This window comes from Ooceraea biroi, chromosome 1 (assembly GCF_003672135.1).
Source record: "Ooceraea biroi isolate clonal line C1 chromosome 1, Obir_v5.4, whole genome shotgun sequence".
In the NCBI taxonomy this organism is placed as follows: Eukaryota; Metazoa; Arthropoda; class Insecta; order Hymenoptera; family Formicidae; genus Ooceraea; species Ooceraea biroi.
Genome location: NC_039506.1, coordinates 4,461,887 through 4,484,494, shown reverse-complemented (window position 1 = coordinate 4,484,494; position 22,608 = coordinate 4,461,887). Strand labels below are relative to the sequence as shown.

Here is a 22,608-nt window from a genome sequence, read left to right as displayed (position 1 = left end):
TAAAATTTCCTGCCTCTATACGGTCCTACAAACAATAGTTGTAAAATTGAACAGCTAAATTAGTAAAACACATGTCGAAATTTGCTTTTAAAATTGTGACAGTTACAAATTATTTTTTTAAATATTTTACAAACTAAATTATTCTACGAATAAAAATCGGAAAATGTAGTATGGAATTGTTGCGCGTACTTCGCAACACTGAATAAACAATGCGACTTTCAAACAAATAACAAAGATAATTCTGCACATCCTGCAAAATCAGATTTGTTCTGTTGCGCACAATTTGTATTATTTAATAAAGAAAAACAAGTTTTGAAAAACACGTTTATTAAACATTAATTACCAATTTTATTTAACTGTGAGCTATTTCACTTTAGAAAAAAAATATTAGGTTCTTGAATATCTAATAGATATATTTTTCGTACATGACAGAAAGAAATGATAAAAAACTGTAAAAGAGAAAAGAAAATAAGCAGCGTTGAAGTTGATTCGAGCGACATGTATATATTATGAAACAAGATATTATTATACATAAATGTACGACGGAGTTTGCAGCTAAAGACAGTTTTAGGGGCGCAACCTTTCTTCTTTTGAGACGGAATCGAATGTACATACATACGTTACGGAGGTTGTCAACCCCTGACGGAAAGGCACATCAGTTCTTCCTGGATGATACTAGTATCACTCGTGTAGTATCGATACGCTACTGATCACCTTGCGAACAGTGTTTACATAAGTATCATGTGATTGCTTTAGACATAAATCATTTTTCAGTCAAGCTATCGTCCACTGACATTGATTGTGATTACACGTGAGCATTGACAGAACATATATCGGCGAAAAATGTCACAGGTATCGCATAGATGTCATCCGATCGATTCACTATTCTCGCATTACTGTTTTTACCTCTATCTCGCAGGATCTTAACTGTTTAGGTTTTTACACAAAATCTTTACAATGAAAGTACAGAAAGTCCACCGTCTCTTTCTACGATCAAATCAAGGGAACCTTCACACAACGTGGGAAAGCCTTAACTGTAAGAGTACTTGACAATGGTGTGACAATAGGTCTTTATTTGTTCAAAGCATTGATTATGTCAATGCAATGTTAGTCGTGTAAACTTTAAAAGATTCAATTTTAGAAGAATGCGGCGAGTTGCGATTAGCGTCAGGTATTAACATGCTTTTTTTTTTATATAAATCCAATTGCTATTTTGTCACACAAGGAATCACAATCTTACATTTCCTGTTTCTATCATGTTGAATAACTCTGAGAACAAACGCATTTTTCAATTTAATTTTTATGAAATTTATTCTTTATTAAATTTCATTAAATCGCCGAATTGTTTTTATCAGCTGTACAAAAAATGAATTTGCTACCAGATATACCCTGTTCGTTTATTCCGCATTTGTCGATATACATATATTACAAATACCTTGCACTTATCGCAATACCGCATGTATATCTTGCGTTTCTTTTTCAAATATTAAAAGAAATGTTGCAGCTACGCGAGACTACGAGTATGCTGCGTGTGTCAGGATACTACAAGTATCGTGATAATAAAAGTAACTCGAGTTTAGTACAATACCATAAACAACTATCATGCATTTATCAAAATACCGTGTCGTGTGCACTTTCAGCCCTGCAATCGCAATCTGCAGTTGTTTTTTCCGCAGATCTTGCTGCTTCTTCACAGATACAAGTGTCTATACAAATCCGTATAAATTTACAAAACTTTTGACATATTTTTGACATGTGCAAATTCCCGAATAAGTTCGAATCGTCCCAAAGTATACAACACTTGACAGAACTCGACGCGACTGCGTTATCGTTATCAACTGCACAGCTTCTCTTGTACTTAACAGCATTATTAAGACAATGCGTTAAGACAAGATCACAAACTGGTAACGCGTTATATGCAACCGCATTTTAATTACATAATACAATATTTAAACGTCTTAAGGCTATTCGCACACCCATCCATTCAACCATTGTATCCAGGGATTCAAAAATAAATTCTATTTCGTAAAAATAAGAGATAGTATTATATTGACTTACAAATATAAATCCTATGGTCTACATTTATAAATATGTACATTTATATAATACGTGTGTAACCTAAAAACTCAAGGAATATACTTCGTAAGTAGCTGGAGCAAATGGGATGATATGTGAAGAAAAATCTGGTTATTCTAATTATAAAATAAAAGTATTAATTAAAAGAAAAGATGTATCAAAATGATTATTCTGTTAAAAGTGTTGTTACAATCGGAAAAAAATGACGTGATATAGCACGAGTAAAAAAAATATCTTAATTAGATAAAAATTTGATTAAAAGAAAAAAAGGATTAAATAAAATTAGTTTCAGTAACAAACAAAAGACAATGTATGAAATTACATTAAAAGCATCTAGAACTTAAAACATAAAAGTGTAATAAAGATATAATAAAGATGTACAAAAATCAATCGTACATTTATATTAAGATAGTAATATCTATCTTTGTCGGTAAATGCCTGCAAATAAAACCTTGGAAATGGACGAGCTCTTCTTTTACTTTTTTTACGCGTAAATAAATTTCTGTCAGCATTATGTTCTGCAAACGCTAGCTATTTTTTACATGACACATAAAAATATTAGCCCGTATATTTTGAACAATATTTTCTCGATGATAAACTGCGTGAATCAAACCTTAGATCGTATTTCACGGTATTATGTGACGTTAAATAAATGTGCGCGAGATGCGATCCTAGGAGAGAAACCGACCGCTCTGTATGCCTAACTTGAATATCATTTGATAAATGAAAGAATTTGTACGTCCGTCGGGAAAACACCATATCATTCCCACGTGCTCCAATCGAGCAGTCTGCCAGCAGCGACCAATACATTAACACACCTTACACTATATTTCACGTGCCTGCTACTGCCGCAATCGCTTCTCACAGCAATACAAAGTTGTTATATAATTTTACATAAACTCACATTCACTCGTCCGTTTACGGAGATCAGTTCATGACACGTGATTGCTGTCGATTCACATAGCTGTCTCGGTCTTGGTACGTTTGCAAGGATTTTCTAGCGTGGTTTCCTCCGTTTTATGGTCATTATTTTCTTCAGGGTTTGATCGTTTCTCCGTGACGCACACCTCGGTAGTAACAGCGGTACCTTCAGCAGTCTCGGCCCCCAGGAATTTAAACTTGACTATCACGGCGGTCATGTTGTCGCAGCCCGTTCCGTCCCCAAGAGTATTCGGTGCGAGGCAGTAATCAAACAGCTGCAACACACACACGCCAAGTTTTAGAAAAGTTTCATAGAAAAAAATTCTAAATTCTCCGAGTATGAGAGAGAGAGAGAGAGAAAAAAAGGATATATGCGTGCAAGGCTCAACGATTTCTTTTTATTCCAACGAAGCTTTCTTCTACAATCTAGATTCGAATTTGGAAGAATTAAAGGGTCAAAGTGACGTGAAGCAATATAACGTGTTCCACGTACCTCCTCGCAGATTTTCGACAATTTCTCGCAATTCTGATCTACTATACGGCTGTACACAAATTCAACGACGCGCTCGCTGGTCATAAAGTTCCATATGCCGTCACATGCGAGCACCATAAATTTATCCTGTTCCGGATCAAGCCTGATGTGCCGTATGTCCGGTAGAGCAGAAATCATTTGCTCCTGGGGCGGTAATACCATATTTTGCTTATACATGTGATCGCCAATAGCCCTAGAGAGATTGAGACCGCCGTTCACTCTGCCGTCGCTCGTCACCTCTCCGCCCGCCTTTATTATGCGCTGCATTTCTGGTATGTCTTCGGGTTTATGATCTTGACTAAGTTCAACTGCCTTGCCACTCCTGCACAGAACGCACCGAGAGTCTCCGGCATTAGCCACGTATAGATCGGTTCCTTTGAGCACCGCTACGACAGCCGTACATCCACTGTCTGCACCAGGCTGCGCAGAAATCATTAACGTTACGTTAAGGAATGTACAACATTTTAAAAAAATATTTCATTTAGCACACAATCATCTCGTTTCTTAACTTCTTAAATTTTAAATTTTAATTTCGTCAAAGAAAATACACATTTTTCCTCTAATGAGATATTTTCTATAATGAGAAATAATAGATCCCTATAGACTATAAAACGAAATTGGCAAACCTTTTCTGTTATAATATCAATGTTGTCATCGTCAGAATCCTCGTCTGTACCTTTTCCCTCAATTTCGTCTTCGTCTTCATTTTTATTTTTATCCTCATCTTCCTCATCGCTTTCATCCTCATCAACGTCTTCTGTATCATCCTCATCACTGCAAAATGTAGAAGATACAATTTAATCACTGAAAAACAACACTCTGAAATTGGTTTTATGTTTTATGAATAACGAATTACAGGCTGACGTACCTCTCAGAAACACTATCAAACGTTGTATCGTTCTCATCATCGTCATCTTCTTCGGAGTCATCGGTGTTCGTCTGCAACAGGTCGCGGTAGAGATCCGAAGGCTGAGTTCTTCTCCGACCGCTGCTAGTTATCCGTTCTTGCTGATCCGCGTCTCCGTTCTCCACGGGCGTGCAGGAGCTGCTCGATACATTATCTCCACCGCCTCCCTTACTGCTGTCTGCGTCCCCGAGCGGCTCCGCGCCGTTAATTTCCACTTCGTTCACTTCCGCGCATGGCGCCACCTTGCCCGGGCTTGAAACTTTCTCTTTAACGTCTTCGGAGCTGTCGGGCATGTCCATAGACTTGACAGGTTCTACGTCCGCAGTGGATACGACTGAAGGGGATGCGCGAGCAGTGCCGTTACTCGTCGTCGAGTCCAGTACTTGTTCAGCCTCATTGCTTCCAGGACAGTCAGACTCCTTCTGCTCCGCTGTGCTGGACAGAGCCGATCCGCACGGTTGACTGGAGCTGCTCACGTCCGTTTCCTTCGTATTCCAGGAAGACGTGGACGAGGACGATGACTGTGGCAGCAGTGGCGTAGACGAACATCCTGCACCAGACGATGAACAACTCGCCTTGTCCCGTCCCCTTCGGCCACGCAAATAAGGACTCGCGAACATGTTCTTAGCACCACTCTTCTCACTTTTCACGTTTTTGAAACGAAGGGTCTCTGTTTGATACTTTGCCATTACCGCCTCCAATGGCATCGTCGCCTCCATACATAGATTACTAATATTCTCTTCCTCGTCTATACGCAATGTAACGTAATACGAAAACGAATTCATTAAAAGTTTACTCGTACAAGTAAGGAGCGAAAGAAATACATTAACGCTTACAAAGCGCACAATTAGCAAGATCATCTGTATAAGAGTGTATCCTGTAATAATGCATATTCTTAATATAAAAAGGAACGCACCAGATTCAATTAAATCGTCTTTTTTATCAGTCGCATTCGCCCTCGCGAGCTCTTTCAGGACAGCGATCACATCTGGCTTGGTAAGGGTAGCGTCGAAACCCAGAAAAGCATCTATTAAAGCTTGCCTAATGTCGCCCTTTTTGTAAGCCTCCGTCTCCTTGATGAAATCAGGAAGATTGCTCGCACAATACGTCGCTACCTCGTGTCCTCCATGACCATCATATACGGCAAATAGTGAAACATTCTCATCGAATGTTATGCAACAATTATGTGCATCCTGCAAATAAACAGTTGCCGTTAATTCATATTTCATTACTCTACGTTATAGAATCTACATCTGTAGTACTAGTAAAGTACCATACATAGCTTTTATCGTTACAAAATCAAGTTTTTGCTCACGTAGCTATTCTGGTAGCGATAGTTTTCATTAGCGATTCAACAAATAGCAAATAAAAGCAAGATATAAACGCGACTCTGTAATTAGCATCACCGTGTACTCGCCGCAACATATATACGCAAGAAATAAACACCATTGGTACACTCCATGACACATAATGAAAAGTATCATTGACAAAATAGCAATTGTAATTTGCCAACGAAGCGACTGAGCAACAATATCTCTGTCCTGCTACAGGGCTCTGTCTTATCAATATATCTCATTTGTTAGTAAATAAATGCAAGTCGGTTGGCGGAAAGTGGACCTCGCCAGCGAGCATCGGCAGTGCCCGGGTGCGTCATCGACCGACCGTTCGTCGCTCGCGCTCGGCGCGTCCGGTGCGCGTCGGTGTGCATGCCGCGACGATCTCGATAGCCGGTTAATCGAGCCGGGTAGCCGGCGAGTACGCGCGGATCGGGAAGCTGCTGGAACTGGATAATGGTGCGATAAACGCGCGCGCGCGCGCGCGCGCACCGTCACCGTTGCCGCCGCCGCTGCCGCCGTAGTCGCCGCCGCGACTACGCGACTTCCCGCTTACCTCCTGACTGATTCGCCAGCCCTGCATGGAACTCGCGCCGTACGCGACATTCTCTCCCACTTCGTCGCTCGATTCCTTCTTCGTGATCGGTTCCGACAAGTACGCTCCCATCTTTCCGAGTACCGGCTGGCCGTGGTGCTACCGCCGCGGCGTATCGCGCAATATCCGCAATATTTCCGCCACAAAACAGAACTCCCAAGCGCAACGAACAGCCGTTGACTAGCCTCTCATGACCGGTTTGGCTTTCTGTTTTCCCAGTACGCAGCTGGCGCCAGCTGGGCCGCTGAACTGATTCCAGTGCGCACGCGCGACGCGCGCCTTCGCGCCAAAACTTAAAGCGACGTGCGCATGTGGATCGGAAGAGAACAGACGGCCGGATGTGCGTTCCGTTCTATTTAAATGTCTATGATCACTGGCATTTTCGAGAAGTGGCGCGAACGGGAAACGTCATTGCTTTTTCGCTAAAAAGAATATGATGATGTTTTACACGATGACTATCTGAAGCAGCTTAAATACTCGAATTCTAAAACCGCAAGTAAAAATGCGCTATATTTCATTATTTTGTATATATCTACTAATTTTCTATTAATTAATTTGTTTTTCCTCTCTCTCCATAATAGCGTTCTCTATGAACGTTATCAGTAATTTAATGTTTCATTCGAGACGCAAATCTTGATACGTCACGAGGAATTCGTTCGTCGAGTATTAATCAATTTTGATTCTCGATTAGTACTAAAAAAGTACTATATCATACCTACCACATTTTTTGCAATCTAAAGTACCCCACGTATCTCGGGCGATAAAAATTTCGCAAGTGTACGTACACGCGAGAGAACAATATGGCGTCCTCAATATCCCCCTCGGTTCGTTGCAGCCCTCTGGCACGGATTACACCCTCCCAGCTACGTCTTTACGCCGCGGAGCGCGATACACAGATGTCGCGTCTCTCACAGGGGGGTGAGGGGCGGGAGGGAGAATAATCGGAGCGCGCGGATGCGGAGTCGCGGAAAGCACCGGGCGCTCGGGCTCGTCAGTCGTTCGGCGAAGCTCGGGGAGGTTAGGTTGGGTCGCGTCCCACTCGCGAGCGCGCTCGGTTCTCACGGCGCACCGCGACGGCCGACGGGGGATACGCGGTGACTGGTGTCTCTCGCCGAGCGAGGCGTCTTCGCTTCGTCTCCCGCGCGCTCGCTGGCGAGCGTCACCGATCGGCATCTCGTCGCGAGGGTGGCGAGTATCGCTACGCCCGTTCGTCCTCGCGCGTCGTCGCCGCGTCGAGTAAACGTGCGCGCGAGTCGTCTCGCGGACGCATCGTTGGCTGTCATCGCGGCGATCGTCCGTGCGCGTCGAGACGCAGGCACGAAGGGAGCGAGGATAAGCCAGCGCCGTGCGTTCCCGGCCTAGTGACCCGACCTTGGTCGGCCCGACCAGGTAAGTCCGGGTTGTCGTGTACGCTCCGCGCGGTGGTCCGAGATCGAGAGCGGAGTGGTTCCTTTGACACGTCGCTCTGCGTGGAAGCGCGGGCTTGAAATTGATTATCGTGTGCGGCAGCCACCACGTACAATGCTAATTCGGGGTGCTTACCGCGCGTACGTGTCGCGGATAAGAGGATTGAGGCTCGCACCGACGATAGGCTTAAGCTGGCTCCGGACATTGAACGCACTTACGTGATTTCGATACGATGCCGCGAAATCCGCTTCTCAAACCGTCGTGCGCGTCGGTTTCCAAACGTTTCTTACGCTGCAAAATTCCTTGCGACGATATCGTCGTACGCGAAAATCTCGTGCCACGTAATTCCACGATGACGGGATGGTCCCTTCATCGAAACCGATCGGGCATAATTTCATCGAGCTAAAAAATACGATTCCGTCCAGTCATATCTTTCTTTTAATTCCCATCGCAGCGACCACCGCGATTCGTACGCGTAACGTGTTTGAGAATCGTATTAAGCGGGAACGAAAGAATTGCCTGCGGTAAATGAGTATCTCTCATCGTGTATGTATATGTGTTTGCAATTAAACTCTTCCCAAGCATTTATCCGTTAGCACGCAAAGCCATTAGTAAACTATTTAACTATCGCCAAGTATCGTTCCGAGCACGGTAGCTCGGCTCGTAGTCCGACTCGATGCGCCGTCATCTACTGTCGTTGTAAAAGGCTTTCTACTACTGTCTAGTAGGTTTTGATTCCCTCAGTCATGTGTTACAAAAACTTGCCCAGTGAATATTGATTATTGATTTTTATTGAAAAGAGAATTAAGAAGAATGCAATAATATATACATATTTTATTTATTGTAACTTTTTTTTCATTACATCAGCTCTCTTAAGATGTATCGTTTCTTATTCAGTACATCAGAGAGAATTTGTATTGAATTATTAATTTCATTATTAGATGTATGAAAATATTCACAATTTCTGTAATTAAAAAACATTTTGTCACATATTATTACAGTTCTTTTTTGTTGTAAATAAGTTATGAAATTAGGATATAGTGTTTTTCTTACGTTATTTAGTGCGTGAATTATCTTTTAATTTTCTATTTTAATATTATAATTTTCTTATATTGATGATCTAATCCAATTAATATATGAAACATCAAGGAATTGAAAAAAAGAACTCATATATTTAATAACATTAGAAACAATATGTTCCAATGGAGCCTACAGTAATTTAAAACAAAAATTGTGAAATATATGAAGTATCTTTCTTTAGTTTTATTAAAATGCTTGCAATGCTTTACAAAATAACATTTTGAATTGCCTTTGCGCTCGAGAATGAATAAAATTTGATGATGTAACAAAAATTATATGAATATCGCGTGCGCTCTAAAAGGATTGATGCAATTTGTTTGAGCGTTGTTCTTGTGTTTCACGACAAGTACTGTTATAGCTGGGCGATGGCAAGTGTCCAAATACGAAGCGAAATGAGCGTACATAATCTTACAACATCAGTTTTAATTATCCTGTTTGATCCGCCTGTCTAGAAGTCGCCATTTGCTCTATGCAAGCTGTTGCATGTGCGCCATTCAACGTCGACGAATTCGCTTCACGATTTTCATGAAATAATAAAAACCTTTTTCTGAAGTTGATTTAAGAAAATATTGTTAGGAAAATTTTAAGATTTTCTCATTTCTACTGTATTATTACGAAATTTCTAGATTGTTCGTCGTAGTTTGCACATAATTTGCCTTTCCTCTTTATCTTCTCTTTCATTATTTCTTCTCAAGTAAGATTCATTCACAGCTAAAATTTGCACCTGTCACTTTGTTAGCTTCCAAGTTAAAGTAAAGACTGTCGGTGAAAGATTCTGGGAAACGTTTCTGGCGATTGTTTCGTGAGACTCCTATTTTCTATGATGATCGGAAGAATCGCAATTTCCACCTGCTCGATTCTGAACGCATGCTTGACATGTGCGACTGAAACACAGACCGTTGAGACATCGACGAATATGTTTCTCGCCATCGATGCACTCGTAGTACAAATTGCAGTCATCGGTTTCGTGAGATATCTTAGTTTGTGGGTAGCCGTTCTCTGGGTTTCCGGGACAGTTCGTGCAACCAGCGTGCCATGGCCAATCGCAGACCTGTTCTTTTGTATTGAAATGCAGCTTTCGCTTCTCTCGCTTGCCGAATATGGGGCATTCTATCTCGACTCGTTTGCTCATGAAACACTTGTAATACTTGGTACAATCATTCTCGTGTGCCAGATGGATCGTACTGTTTATTGATGGTTTCCCGTGAAACAGACATCTTGTTGGAATTTCGTCCGAGGGTTGTTTCCCTTCGAATACAGATCGCTCAGATTTATCTTGGTCAGAATTCTCGTTTGCGGTGATCACGCTCCAACATGCCAGGAAGGCAATAGCGATTACGTATATTCCTGCGCCAAACAAGAATTATTCTATTATTTTATCTTAACTATGCTAGAGATTATGCGAAGATTATGCGGTCGTATTTTATAATTTATAATTTTTTTATAATTTAAAGAAAAAATATTAATTATTTGAATTGACAAAAGGTGCCAGTACGATGTGTAATAAAAATATCTCGATCATTTATCGTAGCAAATTGCTAAGCATTCCGACACTCACCCTTCATCGTTTATTTTATTAATATTTCACTGATGTAAATGCGTGACTGACTGAATTCAGACCAATTGAATCGGATTTATAAATGCAAAACGATATGTGTTATCACGAACCCAAGGACAGATTATCATATCTATCGAATACGTCCTCTACTCGTTTATCTAGAAAAGAAAATTATCGGCAGTATGCGTTTCACAGAAAAACTTCTACATCAAAATAGATCTAATTTAGGTCACGAACAATGATCAATGAGTTTTTACAATTTTTGTGCAATCATGATGCCGCCACTCGCGAATCCATAGTTTAAACTGTAATGCAGAAAGTTGGAATTATAATCACATTTTATATCATCCTGTTCTTAGATTTGATTTTAATCAAGTTATCGATTTGCATTCTCTTTATTATTAAAAGATAAAAGACACACGTAATAAGTTGTATATAACACGGCACCAAGATAACATCGATTATGATTCGGTTAGATAGCAACATTTTATCACTGAATCTTTTTAATGCTAGAATTACTGACCGTTAGACTCGCGTTGATCTCTCATACGAATTTAACACTAGAAAATAACTTGAAATTGTGACGATGGATATGCTCGTTTGATCTTTTGCACGAGTCTATTCTTCTCACTGACTTTGCGATCGCCTGCCAAGCGTGTAGGGGCAGTAATTAACGATTGACATTTTACTAGATACAAGTCTGTGTCGAGCCTTCATGTTATTAGAGAATATCGTCTCGCAAATGAAGTAAACTAGTTTACTGTTTCACTATGAGCGCCATATCGCAGAATCGCGAAAATACAGCTGCCGTATTGCAGAGCAACGCAAAATTAATCACGTGGATGCGAGTGTGTTTTTTTCCATATTTATTATTTTGGGAACAATGCACTAACAATATCACCATTGTGCGCATGCAGCTCGTTGACGGATATTGATAAAAATATGCGCACGATTCGGACAATTGTGTTACGAATTAATCTTGGCAAACACGAAAGTTGGAATTGCATTCGTGTTTCTGTTAAAATTCTATCTATTATTTGTTATTTTATTAGCCCATTATTGCTTCAACGAATTCGTATTGTGCATAGCGTGTTGCTATTCTACGAGCATTGTTAAATTAAGGTATACAGAGTTCGGTGTGAAAATTTCCCATCTACTTTTTTCCAAGTTATTTTATGAATAATTACAATACTTCGTTGCTATTCGTAACAGCAATTAAAGCTTGGTGTTCATTCGAGAGTAATTCTCGGAAATAAAGATGGTAAAAGAATAAGAGGATATAATTTTATAAAGAGAATAATTTTACAAAGAGATTAATGTTAAACAGGAGACTAATTTTATAGTACTCCCTTAGTACGTCCATTTGCAAGTATGACTCTCCAGACTGACTCTCGGTAATATTTCTTTCAAATGGACTCTTACCTTAAGCCTGCAGATCTCATACGAGAAAAGTAAGGACTAACATTTCGAGCAGCTCAGTATCCATAAAATGAGACGATGGCAAACTTACTACTCAATGTAGGATTACATAAGAAAGGAGGACATATATTTCTTACTTGATATTTTTCGTTTCGATTTCTAAGAAACTGAGTAAGATTGTCTTGCTCAGACATCGATGTTGCGTTTAAGCCTCGTATTGCGTGAGCTTTGCTATTGTCGAGCTTTGCTGTAAACATGAGAATATTGATACGTTTCGTGTTACTATTTTTCTTCTTTCGTGACGGAATCTGCAATCTCTGTTACCCATTTCGAAATTATTACAGTTTATCATGAAAAGTATCTTCTTAATTTAAAAAAAATGCTATTATATTTTTAACTGGCTACGAGGACAGTGCATTTGTTTAAAAACATGCGAATGCACTTCGCTGAAGCAAAAGTCGAAAAAAGGGGTTAATGCTTTCTATTGCGGTGTTCCTGCATCATGTTCGCCTCGTTTATAGAGCAGGTTGGCTAAAAGGTTTAAAGGGACGTTTGCCAAGTATCGAGGAATATTTAAACTTCGAGCGAAGCTTCTTCGAAAGCATCAGCTCCCGAAGTTACCGGTACGTGACGTGCGATCATGACGATATAAAAGTAACTTCGTTTCGATCGAGCGCGGAGACGTTCTTACGATCCACGATGCTCTAAAAAGCGTGTGTATGTGTGTTCAGCATGTTCAAAGTTATAAGACATAGTTTTTGCAGGTTTTTTCCTCTTAGATGTGAACAAGAGAATGATATCTTGTAAATTATGTGATTTTATGTGTACAGAAATTGTTTAATATTGTTCAGTAACGAGAAGAAAGGACAATCCCTTCCTTAATCATTGAGGTAACATGAGGTTGTTGAACAAATTCGAGTGTATTAGTTGAATATAATAACAAAACACATCTGTGTAGTGGAGAATTGCGCATCAGTCATCTGTTTTATGGCAGTCGAAGTAATGCGAAATTTGAACATGATCGATTGAACTATTCACAAGTTCCGTAGAAACTTTGCAATTTGTGTCGCTATATTCTCTGTTCTTCCTACGTAATTTATTGCTAGCAGAGGGCTGAAACTGAATTTCCTGGACTTCTCTGTTGCGAAATGTAGTTTGTTGTTTCTCATCCAACAATTATTTGTCATTGTTACACAAGAGCTTAACGATTAAGGTCTAGCATATTGAATATGAAATTATTTCAACTTTGTGTCTAATACAATAATATTTTTACAGTATTTCTTGTAGATTTCAAATATTTGATGAAAATTTAATGCGTTATTATGTTAATGCGTTTGTTTTTTCCTCATGAATTTTTAAAATATTTTAATTAAATCTAAAAGAACTTTCTTCTTTTGTTTGAACTATGCTTTTAATCCTTTGATCTTCAAGTTCTGACCCGTAAAGAATGACCAATTTCTAGTGTGGTCTTTTCTGTTCATTGTACACGATGAGATTCCTGCAACGATGTCCGGCGAGGTGAACGACATCCAGGTCGGTCGGAAACGCGGTAAATCCTTCGATTTCCTAGCAAAGCCTTTTACGAGATGCTGCGCTACATTTTCACGTAGATCGCGGATATTCGACTGTAACGTATTATATTTTTTAATCGAGTCTGCTTTGATGTAATTATCGCGTATTGTTGGTAAAGAAATTATTTGTGGAATAAAATGCTCGGTTGTATATTCAAATGGAAAATATAGATTCTTCTGCCATTTTACGTCAAAGAATTTAAAATAACTTAATTTTATTTTGATATTTCCTTGATTGAGCGTGATATTTTTATCTGGAGAAGAATCGTTGGTTATCACGCGCTCGAAACTCCAAATCAACCGGAAGCAACCTTTCAGGATCCAATAGGTATTATATTTAGCTGCTATATCAGAGCGAATGAAAAGCCGATAAGTGGGCGACCTCGTTACACGAGTACTGGGATTCAGCTGCCAAGATCAATTTTTAACGCGCCATGCTTTCTTTCTCTAGCTTAGTTTCTGTCTCTTTCTTTCTCTTTTTCTTTTTTTAGTTTTATGTATTCCCTTACATTCTTCTCGCACGACGTACGAAAGATTTTCGACGTATATACAGAGCTACAGTTTTCAAAATAGAGACAAATGATACAACCATTTGACTAAAGGGAGAGAGTTAACTACAGTTCCCGTCGGACAAGCTTGATATACACAAAGGAGGAAACTATGTGTGAGAATCATTTGTATATTGTCATATGACGACTTTAACGTACATTATGTTTCCAAGCAATGCAATCAGATTGCATCGAATATAGAGTACCCTTATGCAAGTACCGTGTGCAATGATGTTGTTGGACGGCTATTGCTGTTATACGCACATGCAAACTGTAATTGGTCATAATTCATCGATAATTCGTGCTTTATACGACAATCAAATTGAGTTCAATAACTCCAATTTTAGATCCATGATTAAACCAATAAGTTCAGTGTCAATCACAAATAAAATAATCGTAACGAGGTCGAGTTTTCATTTTTCTAAAAATATGAGTCTTGCAGAGGTATTTCTTGTGTGTTCTGTCGGAGTTTGTTTTTGGTTTTAAGACGTACCTATTTCATGCTATATTCATTTTTCACGATTGCAAGCGATACTGATTATCGATCGCGTCAGTTCGCACTTTGTTTTTCTTTTTTTGATGGTGTATTTTGATTTCTCCATTGCATCATTGTGACTTCTTCGTGCGAGCTTTACGTGCGAACTATGCTGCCTAGCATAATTTTCGTTAAGAAAGTATCGGCTCACTTTTGCGAATGACCTAATTTCGTTCGGCGAGGGTAAAAATTTCCAGCGTGGCTTAAAACTCCCTCGCGAAGTACTCTCGAAATATGCAAGTAACCGTCGTGATAGATCCTTGATGGGTGGATAGGGATAAGACTCCTCGATAAAGAGATGAAAAACACCGCTGCGCTTTCTATGCCAATGAATTATTTATGTACTTGAGCTACGACGCAAATTTTACAGTTAACGCTTGCGATGAGGCGCGCACTTCCCGAGCTGCGAACCATCCGATGAAACACCTCCGCGTACAAACTTTCCGTTTACACTCGATGCATCCATTTTCTGCGGAGTGCGACACCCGACCGTTTCTGAAACGCGCCGAGAAATGGCGGATTAAGATCAGAGTTTGTCTTTGGTGTCTAACGCTGAACTTTCCACGCGGGAGTTTCACTGCATAAGTCGAATCGACAATAGTTGTTCGTAACCCCGAACTCTCGCAGTTCGTTCTTTCATCGTATCCGCCCCGAAGTGGCGCATCCGCAACCCCATAACTCAATTAATGGATTTACGTACGAGGCGAGGCGCCAGAATTTGCGAATCGAGAACGATTTTGCGAATTTCCCAGCTTTAATTGTTACCCGTAACATCGAATTTGCATTTTCTCGCTTGCGTCACGATACATTTTTCGTTCTCTTCGTCCGCCGATTCTCGTTGCGCGAATTAAGCTGCCATCAGAATTGCGGTGGAGATACGTGAGGTGCGATGTCAGGATCGTTTCGATGCGCGAAATCAGTCTCTTATTAAACCTTCACCATTTCCTAGGTATTCCAGACATAATTTGCGACGAATAATTCAACGCCACCGTACCGAGCAATTTGTCTTCCATTGTATACGCCTCCACGATGGGTATTTCGCGCGCGTGACTTTATACTTAATAGTCTTGCCAGTCTACTTAAGCAAGTACTTTGGCGTAATAAGTAAGCTCGTCACCTAATTAGTAACGATAAATCGCTTTACTTCGGTGATTTGTCGCGCCTTGTCTTGACGAAACTTCATCTTTCATATCTCCATTCGTTCGACGTCGTGTCCAGTTTTTTTGAGTCACTTTAAGAGAACACGAGTTGCCGTAAACCGTGCGATGGTTAAATATTGAATAAGGATGCAAACGTTACTTTCCACGGAGTGACGTGACAGTGTTTTAAGCAGGTTGCACGCGGTACAAGGGGATAATGCACGACCCGAGTAGCGAGCGCAGTTCCTCCTTATTTAATCCATTAAACTTTATATCTCGCGCGTATACACCACGTTGTATACAGTAAAGAATCAGTCGAAATGGTTAAGAAAACCAAGAGGGATTCTGCTTAGGGTTACGGAAGGAGACCGAGGAAGAAAGAAAAAAAGAGATGCGTTCGTATACGTGGGCGGGCGGAATCATTGTCTCATAAAAAGAGAAAGCCCAGTTATGGTGAAACATCAGGGTGCGGTGGGATTTGTGGGTAAAATATGACGTGATATCTCTCTCGTCGGGGGGAAGACTGCCCGCGGCGGGCACTGCGGAGCTCCTCTTCGAGAAGCTCTCGTCCTGATAACGCGGAAGTTGTGCGAACAAGTGGGCCGCCGTTATCTACCGGCGACTATACCGTTCTGTTCGTCTTCGATCCAATTCGTCCGCGTTCATTGCATCGTCTCTTTTTCTCGTTTTTCACCAGAATGACCGAGTAATGCTCGTACTCGATACATCTGGCTTCAAGGAGGGTAATCACGAATCACATGTCGAAGAAAGACGGAGTATATCAGCGTATGCGTCTTTTTATAGAAAGAACAAAAGAAAATTTCTTTCTTGTTAGGAAAGAAATGGAGAAAGGAAACATTCTTGCTTACATATCGTGATACTTCACTACTAGGAATACTAGGAATGAGTAGCAAAAGGGCAGAACAAAAACGAAATCTTTAATTGCACTTGAATGTGTTGCGTGCGCGGCGCAAGCACGCAAAATTATGTGAAAGTAAAAGAGAGAAAGAGATTGTTGCAAAGAAGTGTGATTGTGACTCAGCTGTTTCGTGAGTCGCGTGTCATGATCAAATGTCTCGTTATAGTGTCCACGCGGCTGGAAGCATGCAATAATCGTACGATTATGCGCGTCGGTCGACGTGTTACTTTCATTATTTATCAGTCGATTCGCGAAAGTAAGTTTGTAGCTGCTTATAAATAACGTCGTGGTTTTGCAACACCGGTGCACGCTAACTGACCACGGTTTTGCTTATTTTGCTTATTATTTTCGCGCGACACACGCTCTAACGTCACTCATCAGGACCATAAATTGTCGAGGAACGTGAAAGCCCACGAACTTTTTCATTTGCTGGAATTGTATTATACGGTAGATTTATTCAACAATTCTTTCTCGAAAATATTCTTTTCCCAACGGAAAACGTTGCGATTATAATACCATTATATTGTACGCGACTATCTCTCATTTTCCATTCTATCTATTCTATTCTACGTATACAGAGCGAAACATTTTCCCATAACCTTCCCAACAGATTGTACGTGTATATGTTACAAACCCCAGTAAATTACGCAAATTAACGATGCTGGATCAATTAATATAGTTAATCATACTATTATTTGTCGCATGTTAACATGTGACGAAATTACTATAAAATTATAATATTTGTTTAATTGATCGCTTCTTATTTTAACACGAATAATACTTATATGTGAGTTTTAATATTCTTATTAGCGAAAAAGTTATCATGGATTTTCGCACTCGTTCGTTATTTTATATACATATTTCACGCATGATATAACAATTGCATCCATTCTGACGCGACAGTTCGCAATTAATTCGTATGACAACGATTGAAGCCATTAATTTTCAATTGATTGGCCGGTCACATTAATCGCAGCTTTATTAATTAATTACGCCAAGGATAACAGCATATCGAAAGGGGGTCACATCCTCGGATAAGTTACGAGCCAATTGCCGTGTACATGCTAATTTCTGATTCGATGGCGCATATCTGTTCGAAAGTAGCATTAAATGAATACTTGTTGTGGTTTATGAAAATGATTGACAATAACAATATGAAATAGTTGCCAACAAAGAAATATAATAAAGAATGTTAAAACAATAAAGGTGATTTTTATTATTTTGCATTTACGTTTATTCTCGCAACTATTAGATGCTATTATACTGATTGAAAAATGAGTTTCCTACAAGAGATGAATTAACCATGAAAATCTTAAAAATTGTATAAAATCTGTGAAACAGGCGAATCGTAACCATTCCGGAAGCCCGTTTCGGACAGAAAAATTCTCACTATGGTAGCTTTTCGCCCGACTTGCCACTAGTCCTTCATCTCGCCGGCGCTGAGCTATCCCCGTTCCAATTTGCTCGGAAAATGTTTTTCCTCGCGTCGTGACTCGAAGTCGCGAACCGGGACTTGGAAATCGTAAGAACGTTTTCACGCGCGCACGCGAAGAAACGTCTGAGCAAAACGAGACTTTTACCACTTCTACCATGCCAGTTTTTTCAATATGCATTTCTTCACCCAAACATTTCTAAGAGCGAAGATTTCGTGAATTTCAGAAGTTGGAGACCGGAAAATCTAAGAACGAAGAATTCAACATGAATGCAATGTTGGATCTCGCATTTTGATTCGTTAGATATCGATACTCCTTTATAATACTTTAGCTGAACTTGCAATTTCCAACGGGCATTTGCAATGTTTCATTGAAGTAGCAAGAGAGTGATATTTCCCTTCTGTCTCGTTGAAAATCGGTTTAATTAACAAGTACAATAAGTATTTTTTGCGAGGCGTTTATTTTCTACAGACGGCAGGCAGAAAGTACGGTTGGTACTTTCATTCGATACCAATTAAGACTTCTTGGAACGTGACGCGTGTTTCTCTATCCAATGTTGAAACGCGAACAGAGATGCCAGGCTATCCGTTACTTTTCCTTGCATTACTGACAACTCGATTCCTCCCGCATTTCCCCTGCACTAAATCGATTACTTTGGTCATAAGTCATAAGTTTGATAACACGAAATACCCTGATCGGATCAATACAAGAGACATTAAGAATAATAATCATCCAAATGGACGCTTTAAATCAATATTTGAACTGCAGGGGCTAAGCGATACATCCACATATCCTGTTTTATTAATGTACAATCTCATCGAGGCTTCAGCATAATAGCTACTGTGTATATTAACATCCTCGTGTAATATTCCCGTAATAGCGAGACTTTCGCTCATCGAATTTCACTTATCTTCATCTCCGTCGTCGCGTATGAGACCAGAATACTGAAACTGGCTATCCGGGCGATCGCAGGAAATTGAAATTGGTGCCTATCTGGCTCGATCTCATTTCGAAAACTCAATGATTGACAAACTATACGCGCGCGCGTGCTCGCGTAACGCGTTCGAATTAAGCGTTGTTATCGATTACTCGTTACGCCACAATGATAATTAATTTACGTCTCATAGGGTTTATACATCGAATCGTTCATACATATTTACTTACCCTTACGTACTCTGATTTGTACGATGAAATGCAAATTTAATGATACGGATTTTCATGCGTTGCAGACTACCATTTACGTCACCATGCCTGGATTTTAAACTTCCATCTCCGATACCAGGTCTGTGAAGTAAAGCGCAACGCAAAAAGGTAAGTTTCATGGCGATTAAAAATTTATCGATAATTTACTTTTTAATTATACGATTATTAACATCGTATTTTAACATCGGCAATGTCATTAAACTTCGGAAGTAGAAATCAGTGAGATAATTGCAAACTATAATTGTTAAATATTATAGTGAAATAACGCGCGGATTTTTTATATGTTTCTTAGTATAATGTTGATAAATTAACACGTTAATAAATAAATAAATAAATAAATAAGAATATGTAAGGTGCATGCATTTTTATTTATCGACGCAGTGAAATATAAAATAATACAATATATCTTTAGACAGCTTTTCCACTTTGTCGGAACAACGTATTTCTGCTTTATTATTAAATTATGACGTAAATCAAAAGATAATTAAACAATTGTAAATGCTCACAGAGAATTCAGACAATGCCTCTGCAGTTTAGGTAACGTCATTTATGTAAAATAATAAAAAGTTTTTATGTTACGATTTTGTTTTATTATGAGATTTATTGATTATTAAATTGCTTAAGGACTTTGACGTGATCACTTATCCCGATAATAATATTGGTTGTGTAAAAACAATTATTTTTCATAACAAAGACCTTTTGTTTAAGCTACCTCTGCCTTATCAACAATTCAGATAGCAAAAACTACAATTGAATACATGACTTAACGTGGAATCCACATATTAGTCTCAATTTATCTTTCAATGCGAATATACAACATATGAAAAATAGTATGCGACATTTCGATCGTTGTGTTTTCATAATTGACTTTTATAGCATATTACATGGTGGTACGTGCTATTAAAATTTACATTGAAAATATGAGACGATGCTCAGCGTGTTAATTTAATTAAATTTCGCGAAAATTCGAGTGCATAAATTCACAATTCAGTTTACGAGTTTCTCGACGACTCTCACTGTTGCGATTATATTTATGTGATATGCTATATTTATATAACCTGCTGCCTCATTAACACAATTATATCTGACACGGTATAGACACGAGAGATTCATAAGCTTCAAATGTTATTTAATTTAAAGCACCAATCTTTACTTAAAACTTTGTCAAGAAATTATTCTATCGTGAATATCAGTGAAACTATTAGTGACTCAATGAAGTGGAAATGAGATAAGTACGTAAAATCCTTCATTGATTCTCTTGAAATTCCAATATTTCACGTATACGTAGCGTAGAAAATTTTACAGTGTCGAATTTTCAGACAAAATATTTCGATTAATAATACGTTAAATACCGATAAAAAGTGACTTACAAATTGCGAGTGAAATACAGTGATTTACAGTGAAATACAGTGATATACAGTTCCAAACCTTTTCCGTGATAAATAACCATGAAAAAAATTTCGTTTTAACATTAACATTCGTTGATGACCATTAAAAAGTGAATATCATGTTGCGAGTGTTGAGTGAAATGTATCTATGTGTGTATGTTGTGTATGTGTGGAGTGCAATCGACGAGAGGTAGTCATTGAGGGAATCGTGATGGATCAGAATGCGAAAGGTTTCAGATGCAGCAACCGATATTGTCAATGATCTATAACAATCTCTGAAGGATTTCATCTCGCATCGGCATTTCAATGTTTTGATTGGAACGAACTTCCTTTGTGCAGAATAAAATATGTAATATTTATATATGTAATATTTAATAATTACATTGATTTCTAATTAAGATAAGTAAAGATAAGTATATATTTTGTCTTTTTGGATATCATATTAATCAAATGCTCAAAAAAATAATTGTAATGTTTTGTGAAAATTGCGATTATATTAACAATGAATGGATGAATGAAAGAATTCTCTTTGTTGCAGTGTATTAAAAAGGGTTGATTTAAAGAAGATCACGATCAAAAGAGATTGTAAGAGAACTATTTAGGTTTGCAATATCCATGTTATCTGTTAAATGTTATTTAATCAGCATATACATTTTTAATAATCTTTTTATATAAAGCACACCACGTAATCTAATACCTGAAATTTTATGTATCCTTTGCTGGCTTATCATCTGATTCATATATCAGCATAATTTGATAATATATAGGAAATACACGCATTAATAAATAAAAATGCCCATTTCTATGTGTTTTTATTTATTAGCATCAACGAAGGATATGAAAAATTTCCTTGTTATTCCATTAGTAGTATTTTACAATTATGGTCTGCAATCATCTCTGAAACTCTAGTTTAAAATTTAATTACATTGATGTGTTGATATCAAAAGTGAGGATTATGTTTTTAAACGGGAATTGATTTTACAGAGACGCCGTTTTAAAGTTTGGACGTTTAATTCGCAAAATAAAAACTTCTCGCTCGTTTTTGTAACGGATTTTGATTTTGATTTTATTTAATAGCGAAAAAGTCAACAAAAATGCACTAAACTCTTTATCAAGATATTCTATTACAAATAAAATTATATTATAAAGGTCTCTTATAAAATATGATTCTTAATTTTTTATAAACAATAGAAAATTATTTTATTACTACAGACTTAATTGATTCGATGAAATTAAATCTCTTGAGAATTTTAAATTAACGTTATGTATTTAATTTTATTTGTTACAAAAATTGTGTTTTAAGAGTGGAGTATTCATTATTAATAAGTGTGGGTTAAAATTTTAGTAGTGTAAAGTAGTACAATTGTCTTGTTGTGTTCAGATTTGAATCCAATCGAAAAAACAGACACGGAAAACGGAAACGGGACAAGTTTCCGCACACGCGCGCGACGTATCGTTCGAAGAATAATTCAGAGAGCCTTCAACATGGAGGAGAAATTACGGTGTAACATATCGATCCGAATCTCCGAGCAGCGCGAGATTCCTCGCCATGATTTCTTGGTTTTGACACGACACTTTTATATTGCCGGATAACTGTAGAGTAGGAAAAATATATGAAGTAGAAAGATAGAGAAAGAAAGGATGTGCGAGATATATAATCGTATCATAAACATATACAATTTTTATATTTAATACATTAATACATTAGAAATATTGTGTGTTATTCGAGCTTTTTATCATATTTAATTATTTAAGATGCTTTAAAAGTTTTCATATTTTATTTGTTACTTTTTATTGGTTTATATTGCTCAAACTGAAACATTTTAACGATTTTGGTCAGCTTTTGTAAATTATGAGAAATGTATACGAGTGGAAACTGTGATACGATTTTTATTAGCTACGACTCACTTAAATTGCATCCATTACGATTATTCAGTGAATATGAAGGTTTGACACTTGCTCAAGCAATTGAATTTTCACAAAGAAACAGCAGCCATTTGGAAAATTCACGATTACATAAACCTTTGGAGAAGTTAAGTAAGA

General features: G+C 38.4%; 2 protein-coding genes and 1 long non-coding RNA gene across 3 annotated transcripts in view; 1 reads left to right on the top strand and 2 right to left on the bottom strand.

The window, feature by feature from the left end:
• Positions 1 to 484: 484 nt before the first annotated feature.
• Positions 485 to 6,575, bottom strand: LOC105286869 (probable protein phosphatase CG10417). Its single transcript, XM_026969361.1, has 6 exons — positions 6,327 to 6,575; positions 5,353 to 5,629; positions 4,398 to 5,184; positions 4,156 to 4,303; positions 3,491 to 3,949; positions 485 to 3,272 (listed from the first exon to the last, which is right to left on the bottom strand). The coding sequence occupies exons 1-6, from the start codon at positions 6,435 to 6,437 to the stop codon at positions 3,033 to 3,035; spliced, it is 2,022 nt and encodes a 673-aa protein (XP_026825162.1). The 5' UTR covers positions 6,438 to 6,575; the 3' UTR covers positions 485 to 3,032.
• Positions 6,576 to 7,330: 755 nt separating this feature from the next.
• Positions 7,331 to 22,608, top strand: part of LOC105286868 (heparan sulfate glucosamine 3-O-sulfotransferase 5) — a 30,134-nt gene continuing 14,856 nt past the window's right edge. The window contains exons 1-2 of the mRNA XM_011352123.3: positions 7,331 to 7,754; positions 19,204 to 19,285. The gene's annotated coding sequence lies outside the window, so the exon portion shown is untranslated. The remainder of the gene's footprint in view (positions 7,755 to 19,203; positions 19,286 to 22,608) is intronic.
• Positions 8,595 to 13,475, bottom strand: LOC105286876. Its single transcript, XR_002193887.2, has 2 exons — positions 10,411 to 13,475; positions 8,595 to 10,199 (listed from the first exon to the last, which is right to left on the bottom strand). It is a non-coding gene; the product is annotated as an uncharacterized LOC105286876 (long non-coding RNA).